Here is a 25546-nt window from a genome sequence, read left to right as displayed (position 1 = left end):
CAAGTCTGAGCACTCAAAAGCCATGCTGTAAGACCAAAATGCCCTGGTTCTCCATGGGCACTGGCCCCTGACTGAGAAGATATCGATGAAGAGGGAGCTGGAGTTTCTCATCCCACTGAAGACTGACGAGATCCGCATACCATGGACGACAAGGCCAGTCCAGAGCTACTAGAATCACAAGGCCGGGATGCGTCGCTATGACCCAACCGACCAAAGGCCATGGAGGGAACACATACATGAGCTTGTGAGCTGGCCAGGGCTGAACCAAGGCTTCCACGCTGTGTTCATCGACTGAAAAAGTGCCTGGCCTTCAAGTTCTCTGCTGAAGCCATCGTCCATCTAGGGCTGATCCCAGCTCTGTACAATCAGACAGAACACCTTCTGCGAGAGGGACCATTCTCTCGGATCCAGGACCTGCCAGATGAGAAAGTCAGCCTGAACATTGGCAGCTCCAGCCACATGGGCCACCGAGAGAGACAGAAGATGTGTTTCCATCCAGTGAAATAGCATGCAAGCCCAAATTTGCACCAAAAAAGGCAACAATAAACAACATCAGGATATGATGCTAGCTCTCAGTCTAAGGGGGAGGAGTATGTGCTCAGAAAAGTGTTGGATTTCTGCAACACCCAGATTGCGGGTTGGGATTGAACACCTAGAGTATGGAATCCAGAAGGGACGTAACAGAATACCAGGTTCAGAAAGGCTACAAGAGGGACACTCTGAATGAGAAGCGCCCTTTCTAATCAATGCTGCTAAATCAGTGCTACAGGTATAAACCCGATACACCTTATCCCACACTGTGGGAAAGACATGTGTTTGCTAGGTACAAATAGAGCCACATAGAGTTACAACAGTATTTCCATAACATCAACCCATGATAATTTTGGTTTTTTCTTTTACATAGAGCATTTTGGACCCCAGTTAGATTACAAAAGTTGGATAGCTCTAAGTCTAATAGATGCTGGCATTGTAATCTGGAAGCAGGGACTTTAGATCATTTAATATTCTATTGTCCTTATATCATGGCATTTTGGAAATCAATCTGGTCTCAAATTAATTGTTTATTAGAAAATCATGTAGCATTATCATACGATACAATAATGTTTGGGATGTCAATGAGAACAAAAAGTCAAATTTCTTCAAGCAATAATAAACTTTTATTGATCATGACAGGAGTCGCCATACAACATATTACCAGTAATTGGAAAAATTACAGTAGACTAAGTTACACCTTCTGGTGGAATTCGTTATGCCACATTTACAAAATGGAAAGAGTAATTGCCATACAAAAAGGAAGTTATAATAATTTTAAAAAGATTTGGGGGCCATTGACAAATTATTGCAATGATTAGACACCATTATTCATTGAAAGTATACTTGCACATAGGGGGGAAGGGAGAGGGTATAAAGTTATGTTAAGGTTGATCAATTGATAATATTGATATGAAATTTTTGATTATAATATTTGTGGGGAGGGGGGAGGGGAGGGTATAAATGTGTTTTTAAGAAGATGTTAAAAGAAATACAAGAGATGTTTATATGATTTAAATGATATAATATTGTGTTCTTGATTTTGGATGGAAAAATGAATAAAGAATATGGAAAAAAAATTAATGGTAATTTTTCTTTTTTGTTGTTATTTTTGTCATATTTTATATTGTACTACGATAGTTTATGGTTGTTAATTTGTTGTATACTATTTTGACCAAGGATGTCCTTGAAAAGTAGCTTACTGGAATTTATAACTAAAGATTCCTTCCCCAACAAAAAAACAGCCTCTATCCTGAAGATCTGCCATCAAAGAGGACCATTTTTTACGCAGTAAACTAACTTAATCTCTTGGTGGACTGCACTTTATAGAACACCAAACTAGAACCACCGGGGTACCATTAGCTTCATTATGCTCTCAAACGTGCAGTGAATGATAGAAGAAACGGTTAACATGAAGAAAAGAAACTGAGAAAGAAGTACAGGGTGTTAGGACACAACACCCAGAAAGCAGACAGGAATTAGAGAAACAAGAGCCAGCAGCAAACCTGGAGGTTCATGATGGAGATCACCATCTCAGAGAAAGACTCACCAGGTAGATCCTGTAGGCATCAATCCGCCGCACTGGACCCCAGCACTGGTCAGTGTCGTTTTTCACCTTGTCACCAACAACACAGGTCTGGTTACTGGTTGAACTGTGCATAGAAAGAGTGTGGTTGGAAGAGGAGACGGAGAAGGAAGTCATTTGCATGCACTGATTCTGTCTAAGTTCAAGGATGACACACTTGTATACAAGGCCTACTGGAGAGGGGAGGGAAGCGGACAGACAGGCAGAAGAGCCCCTCGCCTTGATGTACAAACAGAACAAGAAAAGGCAAGGGGGATGTCTTTTCAACCAACAATAAAGGCCCTCTTTTACAAAGGTGTGCTAAATGTTTTAGCGCACGTTTAGCACGCTCTAACTCAATGTGCGCGCTAACCGTTAATGCGTCCATAGGATAACATGCACGTTAGCATTTAGTGCGTGCTAATATTTACCGCATGCTAAAAAGCATAGCGCACCTTAGTAAAAGAGGGGGAAAGTTTTTATTTGAAGCTAAAAGGTCCCAACAAGGATCCCAATTTCGGCATTTGGAAGACGCCTTCTTCAGGGGATACTTTGCAGAAAACAACACAGAGTCAAGAAAAGTTTTGACAACGGGCTAGCGTTCAGAGCAGTACAGCCGCTGTCAAAACTTTTCTTGACTCTGTGTTGTTATCTGCAAAGTATCCCCTGAAGAAGGCGTCTTCCAAACGCCGAAACTGGGATCCTTGTTGGGACCTTTTAGCTTCAAATAAAGAGCTTTTTGGACCCCAGTTTGTTTATAGAAGTTGGATAGCTCTAGGCCCAATAGATGCTGGCATTGCAGTTTAGAAGCTGGGACTTTAGATCATTTAATTTTTTTCTGTCCCTATATAAATGCCTTTTGGAAGTTAATTTGGGGCCAAATTAATTCATTGTTAGAAAATCATGTTGCCCTTTCATATGATACTATATTATTTGGTACATCTATGAGATTTAAGAGCCCAATTTCAGCAAATAATAATAAACTTTTATTAATATTGACCAGTGTTGCCATTCAACATATTACTGGAAACTGGAAAGATTATTCTAAACTTAATTATACCTTTTGGTGGAATTCAGTATTCCATATTTATAAAATGGAGAGGGTGCTTGCTATGCAGCAAGGAAATTATCACAATTTTAAAAAGATTTGGGGGCCATTGATTACATATTCTAATGATCAGACACCTTAAACACCTTGTTTTATATAAGATATAGGTGGGGTGGGATTGGGAAATATGATAATTGCTAAATGAATTGTTATTAATAGATGGGGTGGGTCGGAAGGGATTATTTTATACTTTAATGTTTATAAGTAAGATTGTCAAGTGAATTGTTTAAAATTTTTTCTGATTGATTATTATACACTTGTTGTAAGATATGAAAATGAATAAAGATTTACAAAAAAAAAAAAAAAAGACTATTTTTGGTTGAAAAGACAAAACCCCCTTGCCTTTTCTTGTTGTTCTGAGGGGAGGGAGCAGCAGTTGTCCTGGGCCTCATATAGAGAAAAAGGCATCCACTTGTTTAAAAAAAAAAAAAAATTGTTTTTCTGTTAATTATGAGAGTGAAACTTGATAAACTGAGCCAAATTCTTAAAATGTACACTGAATGTTGTTCTTACCCTTTCTGAAAGATTACCCTTCTTTGGCACAAACCAACGTATACGTAACCCAGAAAATGAAAGCTTTCTTGGAAGCGGCGAGTTGCACTTACTAAGAAGCTCAAAAATATCTGAACATGCTAGGCATGTTCTTAGACTGCCTGCATCAATAGCTGCGGATGAATTTTTAATTTGTTTTAATATGCTTTCACTGTTCTACAAAGGGCAGGAGCACTGCTATGGACCGGCCATGCTTATCATAAATGACAACATAGCAGAACTGGATTCTTCCTGAATTATAAACAGACAAGTTTATACACTCTTAGGCCAAGAAAACATTTTTAAAATAAACACATTTTACTGCAAATAATTTCAAGGACTGTAGTCCGAAACCTTCAAGTAAGCACATGAGATTTTAATTGAAATAAAAATTTTGTATATTACTTCTACAGCTAAAAGGGAAAGGAATTGATATATACTATCTTTCTGTGATTACAATCAAAGCGGTTTACATACGTTATACAGGCCCTTATACAGGGTTAAGTGACTTGCCCAGAGGCACAAGGAGCTGCAGTGGGAATCGAACCCAGTTCTCCAGGTTCACAGACCACTATACAGTGGTACCTCGGTTTACGAGTGCACCGGTTTGCGAGTGTTTTACAAGATGAGCAAAACATTTGCAAAATCGGTGCCTCGGAAACCGAGCATGGCTCGATTTACGAGCACCCCCCCCCCCCCCCGCGATCCGGCACCCCCCCTGCCTCGAATCGGCACCCCCCCCGCCACGATCCGACCCCCCCCCCGCCACGATTGGGCACCCCCCCCCACCACGATCCGACCTCCCCCCCCCCCCGACACGATTGGGCACCCCCCGCCACGATCCGACACCCCCCCTGACACAATTGGGCACCCCCGCCGCTTCTTACCCTCATCTGGGCACTCTTGAAAATCGGCCTTCTCCTCTGCTGGGCCTTGAGCATCTGAGCATGCTCAAGGCCTGCGAGTTCTCGGGGGGGGGAAACGCATCAAAGCGAGTTTCCATTATTTCCTATGGGGAAACTCGCTTTGATAAACAAGCATTTTGGATTACAAGCATGCTCCTGGAAAAGATTATGCTCGTAATCCAAGGTACCACTGTACTAACCACTAGGCTACTCCTCTACTCTTGTCCTAGAGCTAAAACTTTGTGGCCTTAATTTGAACTGGCTGGGGCTTCTGTGGTTCTGTGCAAAGCCCTGCATGCAGACACCATGCAACTTAATAGAGCCCTGAAATTACACAGCAAAGTTTTGAACGAGAACATGCATCAGGGCTTAATGCAGCACCTATATATATGTACGAACAACTCCAAGCAACAAAAAGTTCACCAATACATGAGACAACACAACTGCAGTCACACTAGGTACATACGAATTGGCAGCAGTGATACATCCAGCCCAAGTTATAACACAGTGTATCGCGCTGCAATCAGAAGAGCTCAGAGCAAAAGCATGCTAACAAGTGCCTGGTGACACCCACTGAGCAAGGATGGAGATTAGAACAAGAGCAAACTCAAGATGCCTGCTGAGAAAAGCAAAAAGCTCTCAGCAACCACAGAAAAGTTATCAGTTAACACTCCCAGAGCATACAAGGAGCTTAGAGCAAATAGCACTCACCAGGTCACCTGCATGAGGGAGATGGGAACGGCAGCCGTATAGATTGCGAGGTCTCCGTAGAGGTAGATAATGATGCAAAAGTAAAACAAGTTGATTCCCACTAAAGCAAAAAGAAATAGGAACGTGTAAACTTTGGAATTGCAGACTGTGCTCTCCAAAAGAGGTCCGACCATCATGCTAACCCCCACATCACAAAAGGAAACTTTAGACTGACTCTTGTCTTCTGCCAATTTTCAACATACATTAACATACATAAGAATATTCTGTAGTACTTGAGGGAGGTATTTTAAACCTAACCTCATCTTGCGTATCCAAGTTCTCGTATTTAATAGAATGGGGGTGGGAAGGGAGGGGAAGGGATGGATGGGAGGGATTGGGAGGGAGAGACATAAATGGGGGAAAGGATTAAAATGGGGATATTATAATTTACTAAGTGTATTGGGGAAATATATGATTAAGCATCATTATACTATTAATTTTAGAAAATGTATTACAACACTGTAAATATAAATGACTCTTAAAATAATCTCTTTGAATGTTAATGGTCTAAATAATGTTATAAAAAGGAAAAAAGCATTAATGTTCTTAAAAAGGCAAAATGCGGATATATGCTGTATACAAGAGACCCACCTCTCAAACAATGAATCTAATAAGTTGACAGGAGGCTGGGTCAAACATTGTTTTTATTCACCAGCCATAGGGAAAAAAGCAGGTGTTGCTATTCTAATTAATAAAAAATGCTCAGCTTTATTTAAATTTAAAGCATCAGATATTCATGGAAGATGGGTAAGTGTGGAAATATGCATGGGAAATACAACCATAACGTTGTTCAATATATACGCCCCTAATTCAAATCAAAATGAATTTTTTAAGACTCTTCAAAAACTGATCTTACCACTGGCTACTTCAAATTTAATAGTAGCTGGGGATTTCAATGCTGTAATGGATCCTTTATTGGACAAAAACCCAAGTAGATATATGAAATCTATGGGATTAGATAATTTAATACAAACTTGTGATTTGACAGATATTTGGCGAATACTTCATTTTAATGGACGGGAATTTTCTTTCTGTTCTCATGTTCATAATTCTTTTTCAAGAATAGATTATATTTTTATATCAAATCATCTAGCACATCAAGTAACACAAGCTGCCATTGATCCAATTATTTTATCTGATCATGGTGGGGTGTAGATTGAAATTAAAATTTCAGATCAAAATACAAATAGACCAATATGGAGGTTTGATAATACACTGCTTGCTGACCCAATATTTTGTGAAAATTTTCAAATAAAGATGAAAGATTATTTTCAAACAAATGATAAAGATGAGATCTCTAGAGAAATATTATGGGATGCTTTTAAGGCATCAATAAGAGGACAAATTATTTCTTATTCGGCTTATCTTAATAAACAAAATAGAAAAGATTTTTCTAATTTAGAAAAAGAAATAAAAATTTTAGAATCAAAATTAATAGAAAAATGGGAATATTCAATACAACAAGAACTGTTAAAACTTAAAGTAAAATACAATGAAATCTCATCAAAGATGATAAGGAAAGATTTATTTTCTCAGCAGGCGATGTATTATGGAAACTCAAATAAGTCGGGAAGAATTTTGGCAAATTATCTTAAAGCGAAAAAAAAGAAATCAAAAATAATTGCTATAAAAGATGAAAAAGGTGACACATTAACACAAATTGAGCCTATTTTAAAACAATTTCTAAAATTTTATAAATCTCTTTATTCTTCCGAGACTTACTTAAATAAAGAAAAAGATGGTTTAGAATTTCTGAAAATGTTAGAGGGTCCAAAAGTTCCTGAACATATAAAACGAAGTTTGGAAAAACCAATATCTTTAAAAGAATTAGGAACAGCTTTGAAATCCCTTAGAGTTGGATCCGCTCCAGGTGGTGATGGATATACAGTGGAATTTTATAAAACATTTCAAAATTTTATATTACCCTATTTATTAAATCTTTTTCAATATCAACTTAATAAAGGTTGTACAAATGGCACTATAGCTGAATCTTTAACTATTGTATTACCTAAGCCAAATAGAGATTCCACTCTGGTTTCAAACTATAGGCCAATATCTTTAATAAATGTTGATGGGAAAATATTAGCAAAAATACTTGCGTTAAGATTAGCTAGTGCTCTCCCCCATATTATAAACATGTCTCAAACAGGATTCGTTGCTCACAGACATTCATCTCATAATACAAGATTAGCATTCCATAGGTTATACTTAACAAAGAAAATGAATGAGCCTACTTTTATGATATCTTTGGATGCAGAAAAGGCTTTTGATAGAGTAGAATGGTCATTTATGTATCAAGCTATGGAATGGTTTGGCATAGGTCCTGGATTCATACAAATGATACAGACATTATATAGCTCCCCTTTTGCTAGATTATATATTAATAATACATTTTCAGAAAAATTTAATCTACAGAGGGGAGTTAGACAAGGATGTCCCTTGTCTCCTTTACTGTTTGATATAGTTTTAGAACCCTTAATATTAGCAATCCAACAAGTAAAGGAAATACAAGGTATACCTCATTCAGATAGAGAATACAAAATATCAGCTTATGCTGATGATTTATTATTATATTTGAGGAATCCGGAATCTACCATCCCACACTTGCTTGAGCTGATTGAAAAATTCGGAAAATTTTCAGGATATAAGATAAATTGGAATAAATCAGAAATACTCCCATTAAATGTACATTGTACAAAAGGTTTATTTGATACATTCTCTTTTGTCTGGAAGGAGGAAGCTATTAAATATCTTGGAATTTGGATTTCAAAAAATTTAGATGACACAATAAAAATTAATGAAAAATGTTTATTACAAAAAGTGACAGAGATGTGTGAACAATGGAATCCTTTGCATTTATCTTGGTGGGGAAGAGTACAAACGGTTAAAATGATGATCTTACCTGTAGTTTGTTACCAAATGGGAATGATACCAGTTTTCTTTCAAGATTCTTTTTATATAAAGTTAAATAAGGTATTGACAAAATTTATTTGGCTTGGGAAAAATCCTAGAATTGCTTTAGTGACATTACAAAGACCAATTGCGGAGGGAGGGGTAAATTTTCCCAATTTCTATAGGTATCATCAAGCCTATATTTTACGTCAAGGTATGTATTGGATCCTCCCAGAGCCCACTGACAATATTCCAGACTGGTTTTGGCTAGAATGGAGACTCATGTTTCCTTTACGTCTTAGTAATGTTGTTAGTATCATAATGCCAAGGCTATACAAAGAACATAAAATTTTTATGGATACATGGAAGACTTTAAGATATATAAGTAACCTAACTCCTATTCCAATTAGCAAATCAACAACTCAAACAATTTGGCTTAACCCCAAGATCAAAATCGGCGGCTTCAAAATAATCTGGAAAGATTGGATGTTAGCAGGTATTCGTATTTTAGACGATATAATAAAAAATGGTAAGTTGCTGGAGTTTTCACAATTGCAACATAAATTTGATCTTAATAAAACACAATATTTTAGATGGTTGCAATTGAAGCAATCCATTCAGGTAGGGTTCCCTGAATGGAAAAATCTTACTAATTATCATAGTTTGGAATTCTTATGTTTCCAGATAAATTCAACAGGTCATGAAGCTGCACAGTGGTATAAATTAATATCTGGATATATAAATAAAAAACCAAAAAATGGTCTTAGAGACATTTGGAGCATTGAGATAAAACATCAAATTAATGCATCTCAATGGCCACAACTTTGGTCTTGGAGGTTAAAATGTACGGTGTCAGCATCTATGAAACAAACTTGGTTTTTTCTTTTGCATAGAGCTTTATGGACCCCTACACGTTTACATAAAATTGATAGCTCTAAATCTAATAGATGCTGGCACTGTCATGTTGAAATTGGGACATTAGACCATCTTTTATTCTTTTGTCCATTCATCTTAACATTCTGGAAATCAATTTGGCCCCAAATAAATAGGATGTTAGAAAATCCGGTAGCCTTGACATATGATACTATATTATTTGGAACAACAATGAGAGCAAGAAGTCAAATTTCATCAAGTAATAACAAACTTCTATTTATTTTAACTGGAATAGCAATACAACAAATCACTTTCAATTGGAAAAGACATGATAGGTTGAATTACACCTTCTGGTGGAATTCTGTTTGCCATATATACAAAATGGAGCTCACTATAGCAACACAAAAAGGTTATATTAATAAATTTCAAAAAATCTGGAGACCATTAATAGAATTTTGTAAAGAATAATAATTTTCCCATGTTTAGAATTTGATTAAAAGGGAAAGGGGGGGGAACATATTTCTGAATAATATACAATATATTAATACTTGAATGTATAATATGAAATATGGAAAGAATTTGCATTTAAAAATTTATTCATGTATATTTGATTAGAAGGGGGGGGAGGGGAGGGGATAATATTTTATTAACTAAGAAGTATATAAATTTAGATTTCTGAAATATTAATATGAATATTATATTAATTTTTTTAAATGAAATGTTAACTTAAATATTAATATATGAGCTTATCAAGTATGTATATTTAAAATTATTATTAAATTTATGTCATTCACTTGATGTAACATATGAAAATGAATAAAGATTTACAAAACAAAAAAACATACGTAGATATTCATAGTGGGTTTCGATGTTACTATATTAAGGGTTTGGCAAACTACAGCCTGTGGCATTTTTTTTCCATCCCCTGTGCCTTAAAAATTAAAAGGTGATAGATCAATTTAGTGGCTTGCTAACACAGCCTGCTCACCCACAACTGCTCCTGGACATTCCAATGAACCGATATTATGGTTTTTTTGTTTTCATCATGGGCCTGACTTTTGGGTTCACTGCCCTCTTGACAAGATTCAAGTTTATTGGATTTTCTACCCCACCGAATGGAATACCATCAGGGTGACTCACAATCTAATGGTAAGGGAAAGATCTGAGAGAAATGGTGGAGTGCAAGGTAAGGGGTAGTACTACAATATATGAGGGTCATTTCATAAATAATACACACTATTTTTTTAAATTTACATGTTTTGGGTTTTTTTAAACTAAAACTAAACTAAACCTTAGGTTTGTATACCGCGCCATCTCCACAAGCATAGAGCTCGGCACGGTTTACAGGGTTAGGTTGAAAAGGAGCTACAATGAAGGGTTATAGGAAAGGAGCTAGGAAGATAAAGAACCAAAGAGCGGGAGGTGTTAGATTTTTGAAAAGAGCCAAGTTTTCAGGTGTTTGCGGAAGGATTGGAGGGAACTTGAAACTCTGAGCGGGGATGTGAGGTTATTCCAGAGTTCTGTGGTTCTAAAGGGGAGGGATGTTCCTAGTTTTCCTAGGCGGGATATACCTTTTGTAGAGTTTTTTTCCAAGTATTTCTTTACAATCCTTCAATATAGTCTCCCTGCTTTGCAATGACCGAGTCCCAACGTCCAGGAAGCTTCATTATTCCATCCAAGACACCATTTTTGTTCAGTTGCCGAATTGCTCGGGTACTGGCCGAAGAAAGCTCTTCCAAAGATGCAAAACGATGTCCACACATAGGTTGTTTCAACTTTGGAAAAAGGTCAAAGTCTGGTGGACTCATGCCTGGACTGTAGGGAGCATGAGGTAATACCTCCCAGCCATATTTGCGTAGTTTTTCAATGACGAGTGAAGAGCTCCATCTTCCCCATGACCCAAAAAATTTTGATGAGCTCAAAAGTCAAACAAATGATGATTTTTGCTTATGAGCATGAAGGCATCATCATCACAGACAAAGTTCCATGTGGAAGAAATGTCACAGCAGTGTATGAGTTTTTGCAAAACATGAGCAGAAAAATGCTCAAAACCCCATCTCAGTTGCTCTTGGCTGGGCCACTCATTCTTCACAACGCTCGCTCGCACATAGGGAATGTCGTCATTGAAAAACTACACGAATACGGCTGAGAGGTGTTACTTCATACTCTCTACAGTCCAGACATGAGTCCACCAGACTTTGACCTTTTTCCAAAGTTGAAACAAGCTATCTGTTTTCCACTTATTGAATTTGATTTAAAAATGAATAATTTAAAAAAATTAAAAAAAAAAAATACTTGGGAAAAAAAAATAAAACATGTAAATTTAAAAAAGTGTGTATTATTTATGAAATGACCCTTGTAATACAGGATAGAGGGGAGGGGATAAAAGCAAAAGGGAACTGGGGGAGGGGGAGCAGTCTGAGGAAGGTTGTTGGTAGTAAGAGAATTAAGAATTTTACAGAGAATTGCCGTGTTTGGTGCCTTAATCTTAAAAGGTGTAGTATGTTTTTTTGGCAGCTCTCAGGGCTGATTTATATGAATTTGAAGTGGATTTATAATTGGAAAGCAAAGCCGGTGAAGGGTGGCAACACCATTTGCGTTCTGCTTGGCGGAGCCATCTTTTATGTAATTGCAGTTCCTTAGGATACCTTAGGCTCGAGGATTTAAAACGGAAAGACTGCCAATGATGCTCCAGCAGGGCAAGAGTATCGATGGCTTCATGGAGGCCGTCATTCCACATATCAAGTTGTTCAGACAATGGAATTGAGAAAAGTCAGAGTGAGTTAGCAGTGCTGAAGGAATAATTGTACTAAAATCCCTATGAACAGTGAAATTGTATGGTTATCGTGAAGTACATGTAGTGATCCTGTAAGAAAATAGAATAAGGGAATGATCACTCTATGGCAGGGGTGCCCACACTTTTTGGGCTTGCGAGCTACTTTTAAAATGACCAAGTCAAAATGATCTACCAACAATAAAATTAAAAAAAAAAAAAACACAACGCACACTGTACGCATACAATTGTTAATTATCATTCCTATTCTGGGGTTTTTTCAAAGAGGTCAAAGGAGATGACTCTATGCACTGTCACCTCAGTAACAACCATACAAAAATAGACAAATACCCACCCCCTCCCTTTTTACTAAACCACGATAGCAGTTTTTAGCGCAGGGAGCTGCGCTGAATGCCCAGCGCTGCTCTCGACGCTCATAGGCTCCCTGCGCTAAAAACCTCTATTGCGGTTTAGTAAAAGGGGACCATATTGTAAAATATAGAGAGCAGATATAAATTCAGACACATTTTGATCACTAAATTTAAAATAAAATCATTTTTTCTACCTTGTCTGGTGATTTCATGAGTCTCTGGTTGCACTTTCTTCTTCTGACTGTGCATCCAATCTTTCTTCCCTTCTTTTAGCCTGTATGCTTCCTCTCTTCCTGACCTCATTCCCCCTCCAATGTTTTCTTCTTCTCTCCTTGCCCTCTCTTTCTTTCTCTCTTCATGCCCCCATTCTTTTTTTCTGTTTCTCTTATTTCCTTCTGTCTCCCTGCCTGCCCTCTTTCTCCCTCCCTGCCCACCCACAAGCCACTGCTTCTGCCGCTGCCATCGGATAACAGGCCCCCAAAGCCGCCCGCCGCCGGCCAAGCTCTCCTTGCTTCGGGCCCACCAGCATTCCTCTCCCCGACGTCAATTTTGCCGTCGGAGAGGAAGTTCCGCTGGCCAGAACTTCCTCTCCGACGGCACAATTGAGGTCGGGAAGAGGAAGGCTGATCGGCCCAAGATCGACATTTTGGAAAAAATGCTGCCGGGTCCTGCCTTTGAGGAAACAGAAAGTAGGCAGGACCTGGCAGCAAGAAGAGCAAATCGCAAGCTTCACTGACCTGTCTCCCGCTTTAGCCCGCGAACAGGGCTCTAACATGTGCGTGCCGGCTTCCCTTCTTACCCCCTCCCCCTCCCCGGACATAACTTCCGGTTTCAGAGGGAAGCGAAGGGAAGCCGGTACAAGCACATGTTAGCCCCCGGAGCATAAGTTCTCCAAGCCTTTTTTTGTTTTGTTTTTTTTTAATGTTGAGCAGCGGAGGCAGCAGCAGCAGAATTCAGGAGCGGGCCAGTCAGGAGGGGAAAAAAGAGAAGGGAAGAAGGGAACCCGTTCTGCGATCGACTGGGGTCGCCTGAGCGAGCGACCTGTCGATCGCGATCGACGCGTTGGGCACCCCTGCTCTATGGCAACCAATACGTATAGTAGTCCTTAAGATGGAGAGTTGGAATAGAGAGTGGCCACACTGATGCAGGGCTCCAGTGACATGCTGTGTCAGGTTGTGGTCAGAAAGGAAACTTATAAAATCCTGAGTCAGTGAAAAAATTAATGATCATTGTTTGACGTAGCTGACAGATTCAAAACTGCAGACTGGGTAAAAGAGGACATTGCCAGAGATCATGCAAACCTCCTCTTCACTGTTACAGCCCCAAGCTGTGTTTGGAGTAGAGAAACCAAAAGTTACATTGGAAGGAGGGACTCAGCCGGAGGAAGCCTGCAACATTACCTCTTCGTCAATGAAGTTTCTGGTAGGTCAGGGGTGGGAGGCACAAAGGAGCCGACCCGGTAGAGAAGTCACAGTTATTATTTTTTTTTCCATTTGATATGCGATCGGGAGGGAGGCTGTTGGACCTGCGACTGGGAAGAAGGGAGGGAGGCTGTTGGACCTGCGACTGGGAGGGAGGGAGGGAGGCTGTTGGACCTGCGACTGAGAGGGCGTGAGGGAGGCTGTTGGACCTACGACTGGGAGGGCGTGAGGGAGGCTGTTGGACCTGCGACTGGGAGGGCGTGAGGGAGGCTGTTGGACTTGCGACTGGGAGGGCGTGAGGGAGGCTGTTGGACCTGCGACTGGGAGGGCATGAGGGAGGCTGTTGGACCTGCGACTGGGAGGGCGTGAGGGAGGCTGTTGGACCTGCGACTGGGAGGGCGTGAGGGAGGCTGTTGGACCTGCGACTGGGAGGGCGTGAGGGAGGCTGTTGGACCTGCGACTGGGAGGGCGTGAGGGAGGCTGTTGGACCTGCGACTGGGAGGGCGTGAGGGAGGCTGTTGGACCTGCGACTGGGAGGGCGTGAGGGAGGCTGTTGGACCTGCGACTGGGAGGGCGTGAGGGAGGCTGTTGGACCTGCGACTGGGAGGGCGTGAGGGAGGCTGTTGGACCTGCGACTGGGAGGGCGTGAGGGAGGCTGTTGGACCTGCGACTGGGAGGGAGTGAGGGAGGCTGTTGGACCTGCGACTGGGAGGGAGTGAGGGAGGCTGTTGGACCTGTGACTGGGAGGGAGTGAGGGGGGCTGTTGGACCTGCGACTGGGAGGGAGTGAGGGGGGCTGTTGGACCTGCGACTGGGAGGGAGTGAGGGGGGCTGTTGGACCTGCGACTGGGAGGGAGTGAGGGGGGCTGTTGGACCTGCGACTGGGAGGGAGGGGGCTGCCAGACCTGCGATCTGTAGGGAGGGGGCTGCCAGACCTGCGATCGGGAGGGAGGGGGCTGCCAGACCTGCGATCGGGAGGGAGGGGGCTGCTAGATCTGCGATCGGGAGGGAGGGAGCTTCCAGACCTGCAATTGGGAGGGAGGGAGCTTCCAGACCTGCAATTGGGAGGGCGGGCTACTGTACTCGAGAAGGGGCGAAGGGATTGCTGGACCAGTTGGAGCTGAAGGGAAGGGAGACAGGTTCTGGATCTGGGCTGGGGATTGGGGGGAAGGGAAAGAGATGCTGGGCCCATGTGGGTGGGGGTACTGGAGCTTAAGGGAAGGGAGAGGTGCCAGACCCACACCTGGGCACTAAAGGGAGGGGATAGAGGCTTGGACTCATGGGGAGGGGACTAGAGGGAAGGAAGAGAGAAGGAAAGGGAAAGAGAAAAGCTGAACCAAGGGGATGAAGGAAGAGTGAAATATTGAACATAGTGAAATATTTCCCTAACCTCCAGCTAGTCCCCAATATTGAACATAGCAGAGGGAGGGAGAAAGAGTGTGAGACATTGGTGTAAGGGAGTAAGAGAGGGAAGAAGCTGGACACAGGGAGATAAACAAAAAGAGGGGAGATGATCAGAAACTGTTTGGCGGGTAGGAAACAGAGGGTAGGAGTGAAGGGCCACTACTCGGACTGGAGGGGGGTCATGAGTGGTGTTCCGCAGGGCTCGGTGCTCAGGCCGCTGCTATTTAATATATTCATAAATGATCTAGAAACAGGGACGAAGTGTGAGATAATAAAATTTGCGGATGACACCAAACTATTTAGTGGAGCTCGGACTAAAGAGGACTGCAAAGAATTGCAAAGGGACTTTAACAAACTAGGGGAATGGGCGACGAGATGGCAGATGAAGTTCAACGTTGAGAAATGTTGAGTATTACATGTGGGAAGCAGAAACCCGAGGTACAACTATACGATGGGAGGGATCTTATTGAATGAGAGTACCCAAGAAAGGGACTTGGGGGTAATGGTGGACATGACAATGAAGCCGACGGCACAGTGCGCAACAGCCGCTAAGAAAGCAAATAGAATGCTAGGCATAATCAAGAAGGGTATTACAACAAGGACAAAAGAAGTTATCCTGCCATTGTATCGGGCGATGGTGCGCCCGCATCTGGAATACTGCGTCCAATATTGGTCTCTGTACCTTAGGAAGGATATGGCGTTACTCGAGAGGGTTCAGAGGAGAGCGACACGCTTGATAAAAGGGATGGAAAGCCTTTCATACGCTGAGAGATTGGAGAAACTGGGTTTCTTTTCCCTGGAGAAGAGGAGACTTAGGGGGGATATGATAGAGACTTACAAGATCATGAAGGGCATAGAGAGAGTAGAGAGGGACAGATTCTTCAAACTTTCAAAAAATAAAAGAACAAGAGGGCATTTAGAAAAGTTGAAAGGGGACAGATTCAAAACGAATCCTAGGAAGTTCTTCTTTACTCAACGTGTGGTGGACACATGGAATGCGCTTCCAGAGGACGTAATAGGGCAGAGTACAGTACTGGGGTTTAAGAAAGGATTAGACACTTTCCTGCTGGAAAAGGGGAATAGATAGAGGATTACTACACAGGTCCTGAACCTGTTGGGCCGCCGCGTGAGCGGACTGTTGGGCACAATGAACCTCAGGTCTGACCCAGCGGAGGCACTACAGACACTAGAAGCCATAGGGATCTCAGGCAGGGTATACAATTGGTTCGAAGGATTCCTTAAATACAGATCTTATAGAGTAAAGTCAAACAATCTTAAATCAGAACCATGGTCCAACCCTTGTGGAGTTCCTCAAGGATCACCTCTCTCACCTACTCTCTTCAACCTCTTCTTATCCTCCCTTGGGTCTACCCTAGACAATCTGAATGTAACTTCATTCAGCTACGCTGACGACATCACCATACTCCTACTCTTTGATGCTCCTGACCCAACTTCTACAGAAAAATTGGAAAAAACCCTTCAAGCAGTGGAAAAATGGATGGTAGATCACAAATTGAAGCTGAACACTGACAAAACAAAATTTCTACTGCTTGAAAGGATAAGAATCCCTCCATCACAGAACTAGAAATAAACGCCTCCAAATACCCTATAAAACCTACCCTAAAACTCCTAGGAGAAACAATAGACAGATGCTGCACAATGCAGGCCCAAATCAACAAGACCACCCAGAAAGCATTTCTAACCAAGCGCAATTTAAGAAAAATCAGAAAATTCTTCGACAAAGAGCAATATAGGCTAGTAGTCCAATCCCTAGTACTAGGTCTATTGGACTACTGCAACATACTCTATCTGCCTTGCCCTGCAACAATGATAAAACAACTACAGACAATCCAAAACACTGCACTCAGATTAATCTACTCACTGAGAAAATTTGACCACGTCACCGCAGCCTACCTGAACTCACACTGGTTGCCAATGCAAGCACAAATTCAATTCAAACTATACTGTCTATTATTCAAAGCAATAAATGGCACAGCCCCCAATTACCTAAATAACCGCCTGTACCAAAACACCACCGCTAGACAAAGAAGAACTAAGACCCCTTTTACCTACCCCCCACTCAAAGGCACCCAGCGCAAGAAGATATTTGACAGTCTGCTGGCGACGCATGCAGCGAAACTGGACCACACTATCTCCAACCTGCTGATAACAACAAATGACTACAAATATTTTTGCAAAGAAATCAAAACCCACCTATTCAAAAAATTTATACAGATGGCTTAACCCCAACCGGACCCCCCTCAACGCAACTCCCCCCTCCTCCCCCTTTCACCAGTTCCCTTCTCTTTAGCCTCAAGCATGTTAACTGCTTCCCTAACAGTATATATACTGGATCTGCACTATTTCCTATTTCTTGTAGCTCTTGAAATATACAGCTCCATTATTCTTGTAACTTCTCCTGGAAATGATCAGAATTCTCTCTGTAATTATCCTGGAAATGTCCAGTTGTCTCTTTTGTAATCTGCCCAGAACTGCAAGGTTGAGGCAGAATAGAAATCAGTAATGTAATGTAATGTAATGTTATGTTCTTATGATGGGCATGGATGGGAGCATAGGAACAGGGACAAAAAGGGGAATGCTGCATAGGGGTGCTATATGGACACAGAGGGGTAATGCCAGACATGGACACAGAGAGAAGATGGGGGAGAATAAGAATGCAGAAGGAAGATGCTGGATGTGGTGGGGGCATAGGGATATAGAGGAGTGATACTGTACACAGGAGGAGATCATAGAATAGTGAGATGATAAAGGCAGGGAAATGGGCACAGGGGAAATACTAGAAAGGGATGTATAGGAGATATAGAGAAGGGTGATGCTGAACATGGGGCACAATACATATACAATATGGATGGTGAGCATGGAAAAAGAAGAAATGTCAAATGGTCAGGAGACCCTGGAAAGTGAATTGAGAAGAGAAACACATGAAACCAACATGATTTGAAGAATAAAATGACGAGACAACAAAAGGTAGAAAAAAATAATTTTATTTTCTATTTTGTGATTAGAATGTATCAGATTTGAAATATGTATCCTGCTAGAGCTGATGTTAGACTTAACTGGAGACCGCAAAGCCCAGGCAGTGCTTCTTTAGCTTCCAGGTGGCTTAGGGCGCTCTCTAACCAGGGGGCAGTTGCCCTAGTTGCACTCCTCTAACACTATTCTTGCCATGTGTGACTGAAGTATTCTGTTAGCTTGATTTTTCTATGTAGCAGTAATTTGGTTTGTTCAGTTTTCTCGATAGTGGAGGGGATATTTGTGAAGGGGAGGGGAGACAAGGGTTTTGTTGATCCTTGCTCTGTATTATTTGTGTTTATAAAATGACAATTGTACAAAATATTGTTTCTTTTTATATACTTTAATAAACTTATGTTCAATATAAAATCATAACTATTCAAGGCTTGTGCAGATGGGATCAGACTGTTTGCAAGAACAAGGTAGTGACAGAAACTGAGCTCGCAGGGAAGTGACCAAGCTTGCAAGGATGGGGACACATTTTTCCCTGCATCATTCTCTAGCTTGGAGATGCTGGAGATGAGCGAGTGATTGCAACTAATACATTCCTCCCCCAAGTATCACACCTAATCACCCTTCAAGTAAACAGACCATAAAAAGATTGTAATCTTGCCTACTCTAACTGTGTTCCATTTGCTAATATCACACTGCTAAGCACTGTTAGTTCTCTATCCAACCCATAAGTTCCCCAAGAAAAAAAAAAAAAAAAAAATTTGTATCCTCACTGGAAAATGTCCAGTAAAATCCTCTGTAATGTGATCATCACTGGAAATGTCCAGTCAAATCTTTTGTAATCCGCCTTGAACTGCAAGGTATAGGCGGAATAGAAATCCGTAATGTAATGTAATGTAATGTAATGTAAGTTGTGTGCAAGGGGCTAAGCGGAATATGTGAACGTGATGCTGATAAAGAAGGCGATTGCAAGAGAGCAGCTGAAAGGACTGTGTGAAGCATGGGGATGGGAAGGCACACATATGTCACTTTTTTCTCTTTCTGCATTTTTGTTTTTACCCGAGGCCTTATTTACAAGCACCTCTGCCCTCAGAGTAAAACAGCCACAATCTTGGTACCGAGGTGGAAAAAATTTCATCCACTCAAGTACTGTAACTACACTATAGTTAGAGAAATAGGTTTGCAGTAAATTTTACAAGCAGCTGCAGTTCTGGTATACAGAACGCATTTTGGATGGAATATGAAGACATTTAAAATTCTTACAGTAAACATTTCTTAAATGCTTCCTTCCAAAATATTTCAATGCAGGAGAAAAGTCCTCTAATAGTAAATTCCTTCCCTTGGAAATGAGACAAATTCATTAAGCTTTCCTGTACAACTAATTTGCAGTAAGTTGAGATAAAAATAGCTCTCCTTTCTGCTGATAGAGTCCTGCGACAGTACTTATCAAGAACTGAGGCTCATTTTCAAAGCACTTAGACACAAAGTACCATAGGTTTCTATGGTACTTTGTGTGTCTAAGTGCTTTGAAAATGAGCCCCATTACCACTGACAACAAGACCAGAGAGTTAATGAATCTAAAATACATCAAGCACATCTATAAATACAAGTATTAACTCCAGGGTTCTAACTATAAAGAGGGAGGTGGGCCCATAAATCGGTGAGTATGTGTCTAACCCAGGGCATGAGTAAATAGAAGGTGTGGAAGGTGAATGTGAGGGGCATAAGGAAACTAAGTGGGAAACTATTTACAAATTACGGGATATGATCTTGGCTCAGTAGACTACTGAAAGCCCTTCAGCAGGAGATTAAATGTTGCATGTGCTTATACTGCCCCCTGCTGACTCTGGTCAAAACAATGCAATATGATTCAGAGTTGGGTAACTGATTTGGGAAGCAAAAATAAATAAATAAATAAATCAAAAGCATATGTATAGATGCAAAGTCCATAAGTACTTTTTACCTATAATCAGAGCAAAATATTCACCTCTTACCAAAAGGGGGGAAAAAACCCAGACGTTTGTGCCTGCTTTTCCTGCAAGTAGATTTTCTTTAGACATTTTCAAATCTACATGCATTAAGTTTCTATCTGTATGTGTTATTTCCTTCCCCTGACCTAAATATGCCCTCAGGGTTGCCACCAGACAATGCAGGTAAAATTACATATTAAGTGTAAGCAAGTTTAAACAGTCCACTTCCACAGACAGCTTTGAATACTGCTCTGTGCCAAAGCTGAAGCTTAATGAACCTTCATGTACTGGTTCTCTTGTGCAATATTGGCCCTTACCTTTATGGAAGAACATGGATGCCATTTGTCCCATTTCTACCCGCTCCATGATCTCAAAAAAGTCATGTGATCCACGTTGCTCTGCTCGGAGGGAGGAGAGGGTTAAGAACCAACAGAAAACAAAGTCAAGTCAGTCCTCCCTCTGATCTTTTTACCTTGGCAGGAACACAGAAATTAAGTCATCTGTTTAAACATGACAACAGCTAGCTGAGCGGCAGTGCTGTGCACTAACTAGTTTGGAAGGGGCCTGAGGCATCTGAGCCAATCAGATGCCTTAGGATGTTTGTGCATCAGTTGCTTGGCTATTTTGCATGGGTCGGATCAGATTGTTAAATGGGCAATTGGGGGGGGGGGGGGACATGTGGTGGGCAGTTTTGTGCACTGGGGAATCTGATCAAATTGATCGCTAAACTGGTCAAACCGGTTTAGCGACAATCGGGACATGATCGGTAAGTTTTGTGCATCTCCCAGTTAGTGTCCATGACTCATTTTGAGGGTTTTGGCATCAGGATCTGGGGGCACAGGGACAGATTAATAGACAAGGGGGCACTCAAGTAGTTCTTAATGGTGCCAGATGAAGTGGGGGAAGGGGGAGAAAGAGAAGAGGATCTATCAAACTATTAAGCCCCAAATATACAAGTTGTAAAAGTAACCACCTTGACAGTAAAAGACAAGGGTACCCCTTTATGACAGCGGGTCTCAGGGTAACCAAAGACGGTGGGATGGTTTATGTGCCAACAGGTCTCAAGGTGACTGGGATGAGGTGAAGTGATGATGGAGAAATACTCACGCACTGACAAGATTGGCCGGCTCTCTGACCAGTCAAGGCCATCCTGGATCAGGCTATCATTATCAGAACCTTCAGAACATGAGTCATCTTCCACCTGGAACACAAAACACAGCCCATCGTTTTGTTAGCCTGTCTCCTGAGGTCCATAAAATAACAAACATATTCCAGCCTAGATTTTCAGTGAAGGGAATAAAGAGTGAAAAAGTGAGAGAGGAAAAAAAGGTACCTGATCTGTGGACTACAAAGAATAGCAAGAGGTCAATATTTTTAAAATTATCCCATGGAATTAAATTGACAACTTTATTTAGATATAATAATAATAATTTTATTTTTTATATACCGCCTAACCAGGAATGGTTCTAGGCGGTTCACAACAAATAAAAACTGATCATACAGCGAAGAATACAATTTAAAATGGAAATACATCAGATAATAAAACATAAGAAATGCATAAAATTTTAAAAAGACAACAGAATACAATTAGGATACAAATTTATCAAATAACTGGGTCTTCAATAATTTTCTAAAATCAAGATAGGAGGAAGCTCCGAGCATAGTTTTTCCAAACCAACTATTCAATTTAGCAGCCTGAAAAGAGAGTGTTCTCAAGAAATCTTTTATAACAACACAGTTTATCAGAAGGAAATGTAAATAAACAAACTCTACATGTGGACTTATTTGCAGGGCTGTGGAGTCGGTAGATAAATGTTCCGACTCCGACTCTTCAGTTTTTTGTACTTCTGACTCCAATTCCGACTCCAAGTACCCGAAATTTCCTCCGACTCTGACTCCTCGACTCCGACTCCGACTCCACAGCACTGGTTAATTTTCAGATCGTTAAAATGGAATGTCAAGTTGAGAGAAATGAGCATTTTCGACACCACCTTCTTTTTGCTTTTAATCAAGGTTCTAAGGCCACAGAAGCTGCTCGCAACATTTGTGCTGTGTATATAGTGGGTGCTATAGCTGAAAGAATCGCTCGTGATTGGTATGCCAAGTTCAAAAATGGAGTCGGTAGATAAATGTTCCGACTCAGACTCCTCAGTTTTTTGTACTTCTGACTCCGACTCCAGGTACCCGAAATTTCTTCCGACTCCTACTCCTCGACTCCGACTCCACAGCCCTGCTTATTTGAGTGGTTCAAAGAAAAATGGGAAAGAAGGTAGCCAGGTAACCACACATTCAGCCTGCATTCGCACAGTCTGAATATAATGAGATAAAATTAGGAAGGTAAAGTTAGCCAGGTAACTTTAAACCAGCTATTTATACATTCAAATGCTACTTAACTGTCTGGCTAGCACTGAATGCTGGCATTGAATGGAGAAAGTGAAACTGTGCCCTATGAACTCTTTATAGCGAGGCAAACTTTGGTGCACCTCACAACTTGTCTTTATGGGTGAGGGGAGAGAAAAAGGGGAATTTTCACTGGCTAACACCCAAAGTTTGAACGCCGGTTTCCAAAATTTGGTTTCTTTCACAAACAATCGGAACCTCATAGGATCGCCCCACCCTACACATAGAACATCCTCCTACTTGAAAAGCTCAAAATCAAAAATCAAGCAATTCTGCTTTAATACAGCTATAACCTTGACTAGAAAGGAAGATTAGGTTCTTACCTTGATAATCTTCTTTCTGGTAGATGTGTCTAGGAGTCCTGATTGTAGGCGATTTCCCCATACTCACGAGTTGTATTCCAGAAGGATAAATTTACATTCTTCAGCTCCGCCTCCTCCTCCAGTGGTGTAGATCCCACGGGGATCCAGTTTCCCCATCCTCAATCTTCTTCCTCACTGCCATTTAGGGTGGGAGGACCCTAAATACAGCCCCAGGAATGCTCAAAACCTGTAAATTTAGACAACCCACCCTCCTCGATTTTCCCAAAAACCACAGCAGACAGTACTCACTGACTGGTGATAGCCCACTTCAGTTCTCACAGAAACTAGAATGGAGAAGACACTGCTTCAAGCCTCCAGACTAGGTCCACAAGGTGGAATCTTCGGGCTAAAGCCCGACTGAGGCCTAAACCCCCACGGATAAAGGCGTGAACAGTGGGGATGAATCCATACAGCCAACACCCATTAAGCCTGCACTCAAGCACCTGAAAAATCAGGATGCGAGCTAGCTTCAATAGGAATGGATCCCGAGCTCCACAAGTCTCAGGCAGAGCTGCCCCACTTCTCCAGCACCAAAAAACCTCAAATTTGGAGATAAAAACTCAAAAAAAAATTATAAAATTTATCACAGCAGCATTAAACCTTCTCAACTCACTTGCGGAAGGAAAAACTGAAGGAGGAACTACAGCCACAGGAGGAAGAAGCGAAGCTGAAGAATGTAAATTTCATCCTTCTGTAATACAACTCCTGAGTATGGGGAAACCATCTACAGTCAAGATTCCTAGACATTGCACCAGAAAGATGAAATAATCCAAAGACACTCACTATGCTTCCTTGATGAGCCCTATCAAGCCATTCAGCAATTAACTCTATGGAGAAATTCTCTAAGGACGATTGCTCATCTCTATACTTGGGAGCTACTTCAGGATTAATATGAGCTCAGCTCTGAGCAGTGCTCTTGCCTGTTTTTGGAGTCATTCCTCTCTGGTAAAGCTGTTTTAGCCAGGCAGAAAACAATTCCAGCTCATGGTCCAATCCCTAGTCCTAGGACTTCTAGACTACTGCAACATCCTCTATCTCCCCTGCCCCGCAGTCATGATAAAACAACTACAAACAGTACAAAATACAGCTCTGAGACTGATCTATTCGCTGAAGAAATTTGACATCACCACCGCATACCTCGACTCACACTGGCTCCCAATACAAGCAAAATTACGATTCAAATTCTACTATCTACTATTTAAAGCCATGAATGGAAATAGCCTAGCCTACTTGAACAACCACCTTATCCAAACTACCACAACCAGGCAAAGGAGAACCCAGACACCATTCACGCACCCTCCAATCAGAGGCGTCAAACACGAAAAAATGTACATTGGCCTATTGGCAGGCAGCAAAACTAGACCACCAACTCTCCAACCTACTGATCACGACACCAGACTACAAAACTTTCAGAAAAAAAATAAAAACCCTGCTATTCAAGAAATCCATTAAGACAAACTAACACCGCAGGAAGCATTTCAATCCCCCGAAGCAACCCGCTCTACTCTGTAACACTTCTAGAAATGTCCAGATAAACTCTTATGTAATCCGTCTTGAACCACAAGGTAATGGTGGAATAAAAGTCACTACTGCAATATAATGCATTCAACATGTGGGGAACACAGTGGGCATCACAGTATAGGGAGGAGATAAATGACAGCTATGCATCGGAGGTTCAGAAACCATCCTGAGAGCTACACAGAAAATGTTTAAGATCTATTTTCTCCCTTGGAGCATGCATACTGATAAAATTACAGTATTTTACTGGACTAGAGATCAGAACCTCCGTCTTAAGAGCTTCAGCACGAGGGGTAAGGTGAATCCAGTATCTCTTCAACCCAGTAAGAAGCAGCTAATATCTGGGAAACCACAGAAGAGATAAAGATAAGGCTTGAATTAAAAAAAAGGTATGGAGGCAGGGAGGATTACTTTCTTTTTCTCCTGCCTCTTCCAGCGGAGTTGAGCATTCGCAGCAGCCATGGCCTCTGTGACAAAAGTTGTGGTCATAAAACTAGAATAAAAAAAAGAACAAAAACAGGATTAACTTAAGAATGAGTGCTGCCATCAAACAGATAATCATGCACACTGCAAGCTGAAAACGAAAGAGGCTGCAACAGAATGCACAGGAGAAATATGGGTACTATGGTGCAAGTGATGAACTGCTTGTGACTTGAACTGGGCAAAGTCCCAGGTCACTATGGCGTCTGAGGCTTGTGAGGCAAGCTAGCTATGGACAAAGCACCACTATATATTACAATGTTCAAACAGAAGGAGAGAACAAAAAAAATTAAAGTTAAACTGAAAATGCGAGATGGGTGCTGGCTGTGACACACGTGGCACCTTGTCACCCGCTCTGTAAAGTGACATGGTGGGAGCTTTGAAAGCAGTTGCATAGTGAGGGAAGATTACACCCAGCATCGCCATGCAGCCACAACTTCCCCGTGCATCCCCACCCTTCCCAGTGCCCTCTCCCCAATACCGCTTCAAATCTTCGCCGGCAGCAAGCAGTTTCTTTTACCTGCTGCTCACATTGGCCTCATCCTTCCTCTGATGTCACTTCCTGGTCCCCACAAACATGAAGCAATGTCAGAGGGAGAGACAAGACCAATGCAAGCAGTGAGTAAGAGATGCTGCTTGCTACCAACTAAGATCTAAAGAGACAATGGTGGGGGGTGGGGGGAGGAGAGGTGCCAAGGCAATGCCCCCT

General features: G+C 41.5%; 1 protein-coding gene across 3 annotated transcripts in view; it reads right to left on the bottom strand.

Moving 5' to 3' along the window:
• Positions 1 to 25546, bottom strand: part of TMEM104 (transmembrane protein 104) — a 124614-nt gene that overhangs the window by 78279 nt on the left and 20789 nt on the right. For all 3 annotated transcript variants that reach the window (XM_033960729.1, XM_033960730.1, XM_033960728.1), the window contains exons 4-8: positions 24769 to 24850; positions 21185 to 21278; positions 20395 to 20475; positions 5351 to 5450; positions 2081 to 2183 (exon numbers count right to left, since the gene is read on the bottom strand). In XM_033960729.1, the coding sequence (XP_033816620.1) occupies positions 2081 to 2183; positions 5351 to 5450; positions 20395 to 20475; positions 21185 to 21278; positions 24769 to 24850 (460 nt within the window). The remainder of the gene's footprint in view (positions 1 to 2080; positions 2184 to 5350; positions 5451 to 20394; positions 20476 to 21184; positions 21279 to 24768; positions 24851 to 25546) is intronic.

Source organism: Geotrypetes seraphini, chromosome 10 (genome assembly GCF_902459505.1).
Source record: "Geotrypetes seraphini chromosome 10, aGeoSer1.1, whole genome shotgun sequence".
NCBI lineage: Eukaryota > Metazoa > Chordata > Amphibia > Gymnophiona > Dermophiidae > Geotrypetes > Geotrypetes seraphini.
The sequence above is the reverse complement of the archived record's forward strand: the minus strand, read 5'-3'. Positions and strand labels throughout refer to the sequence as shown.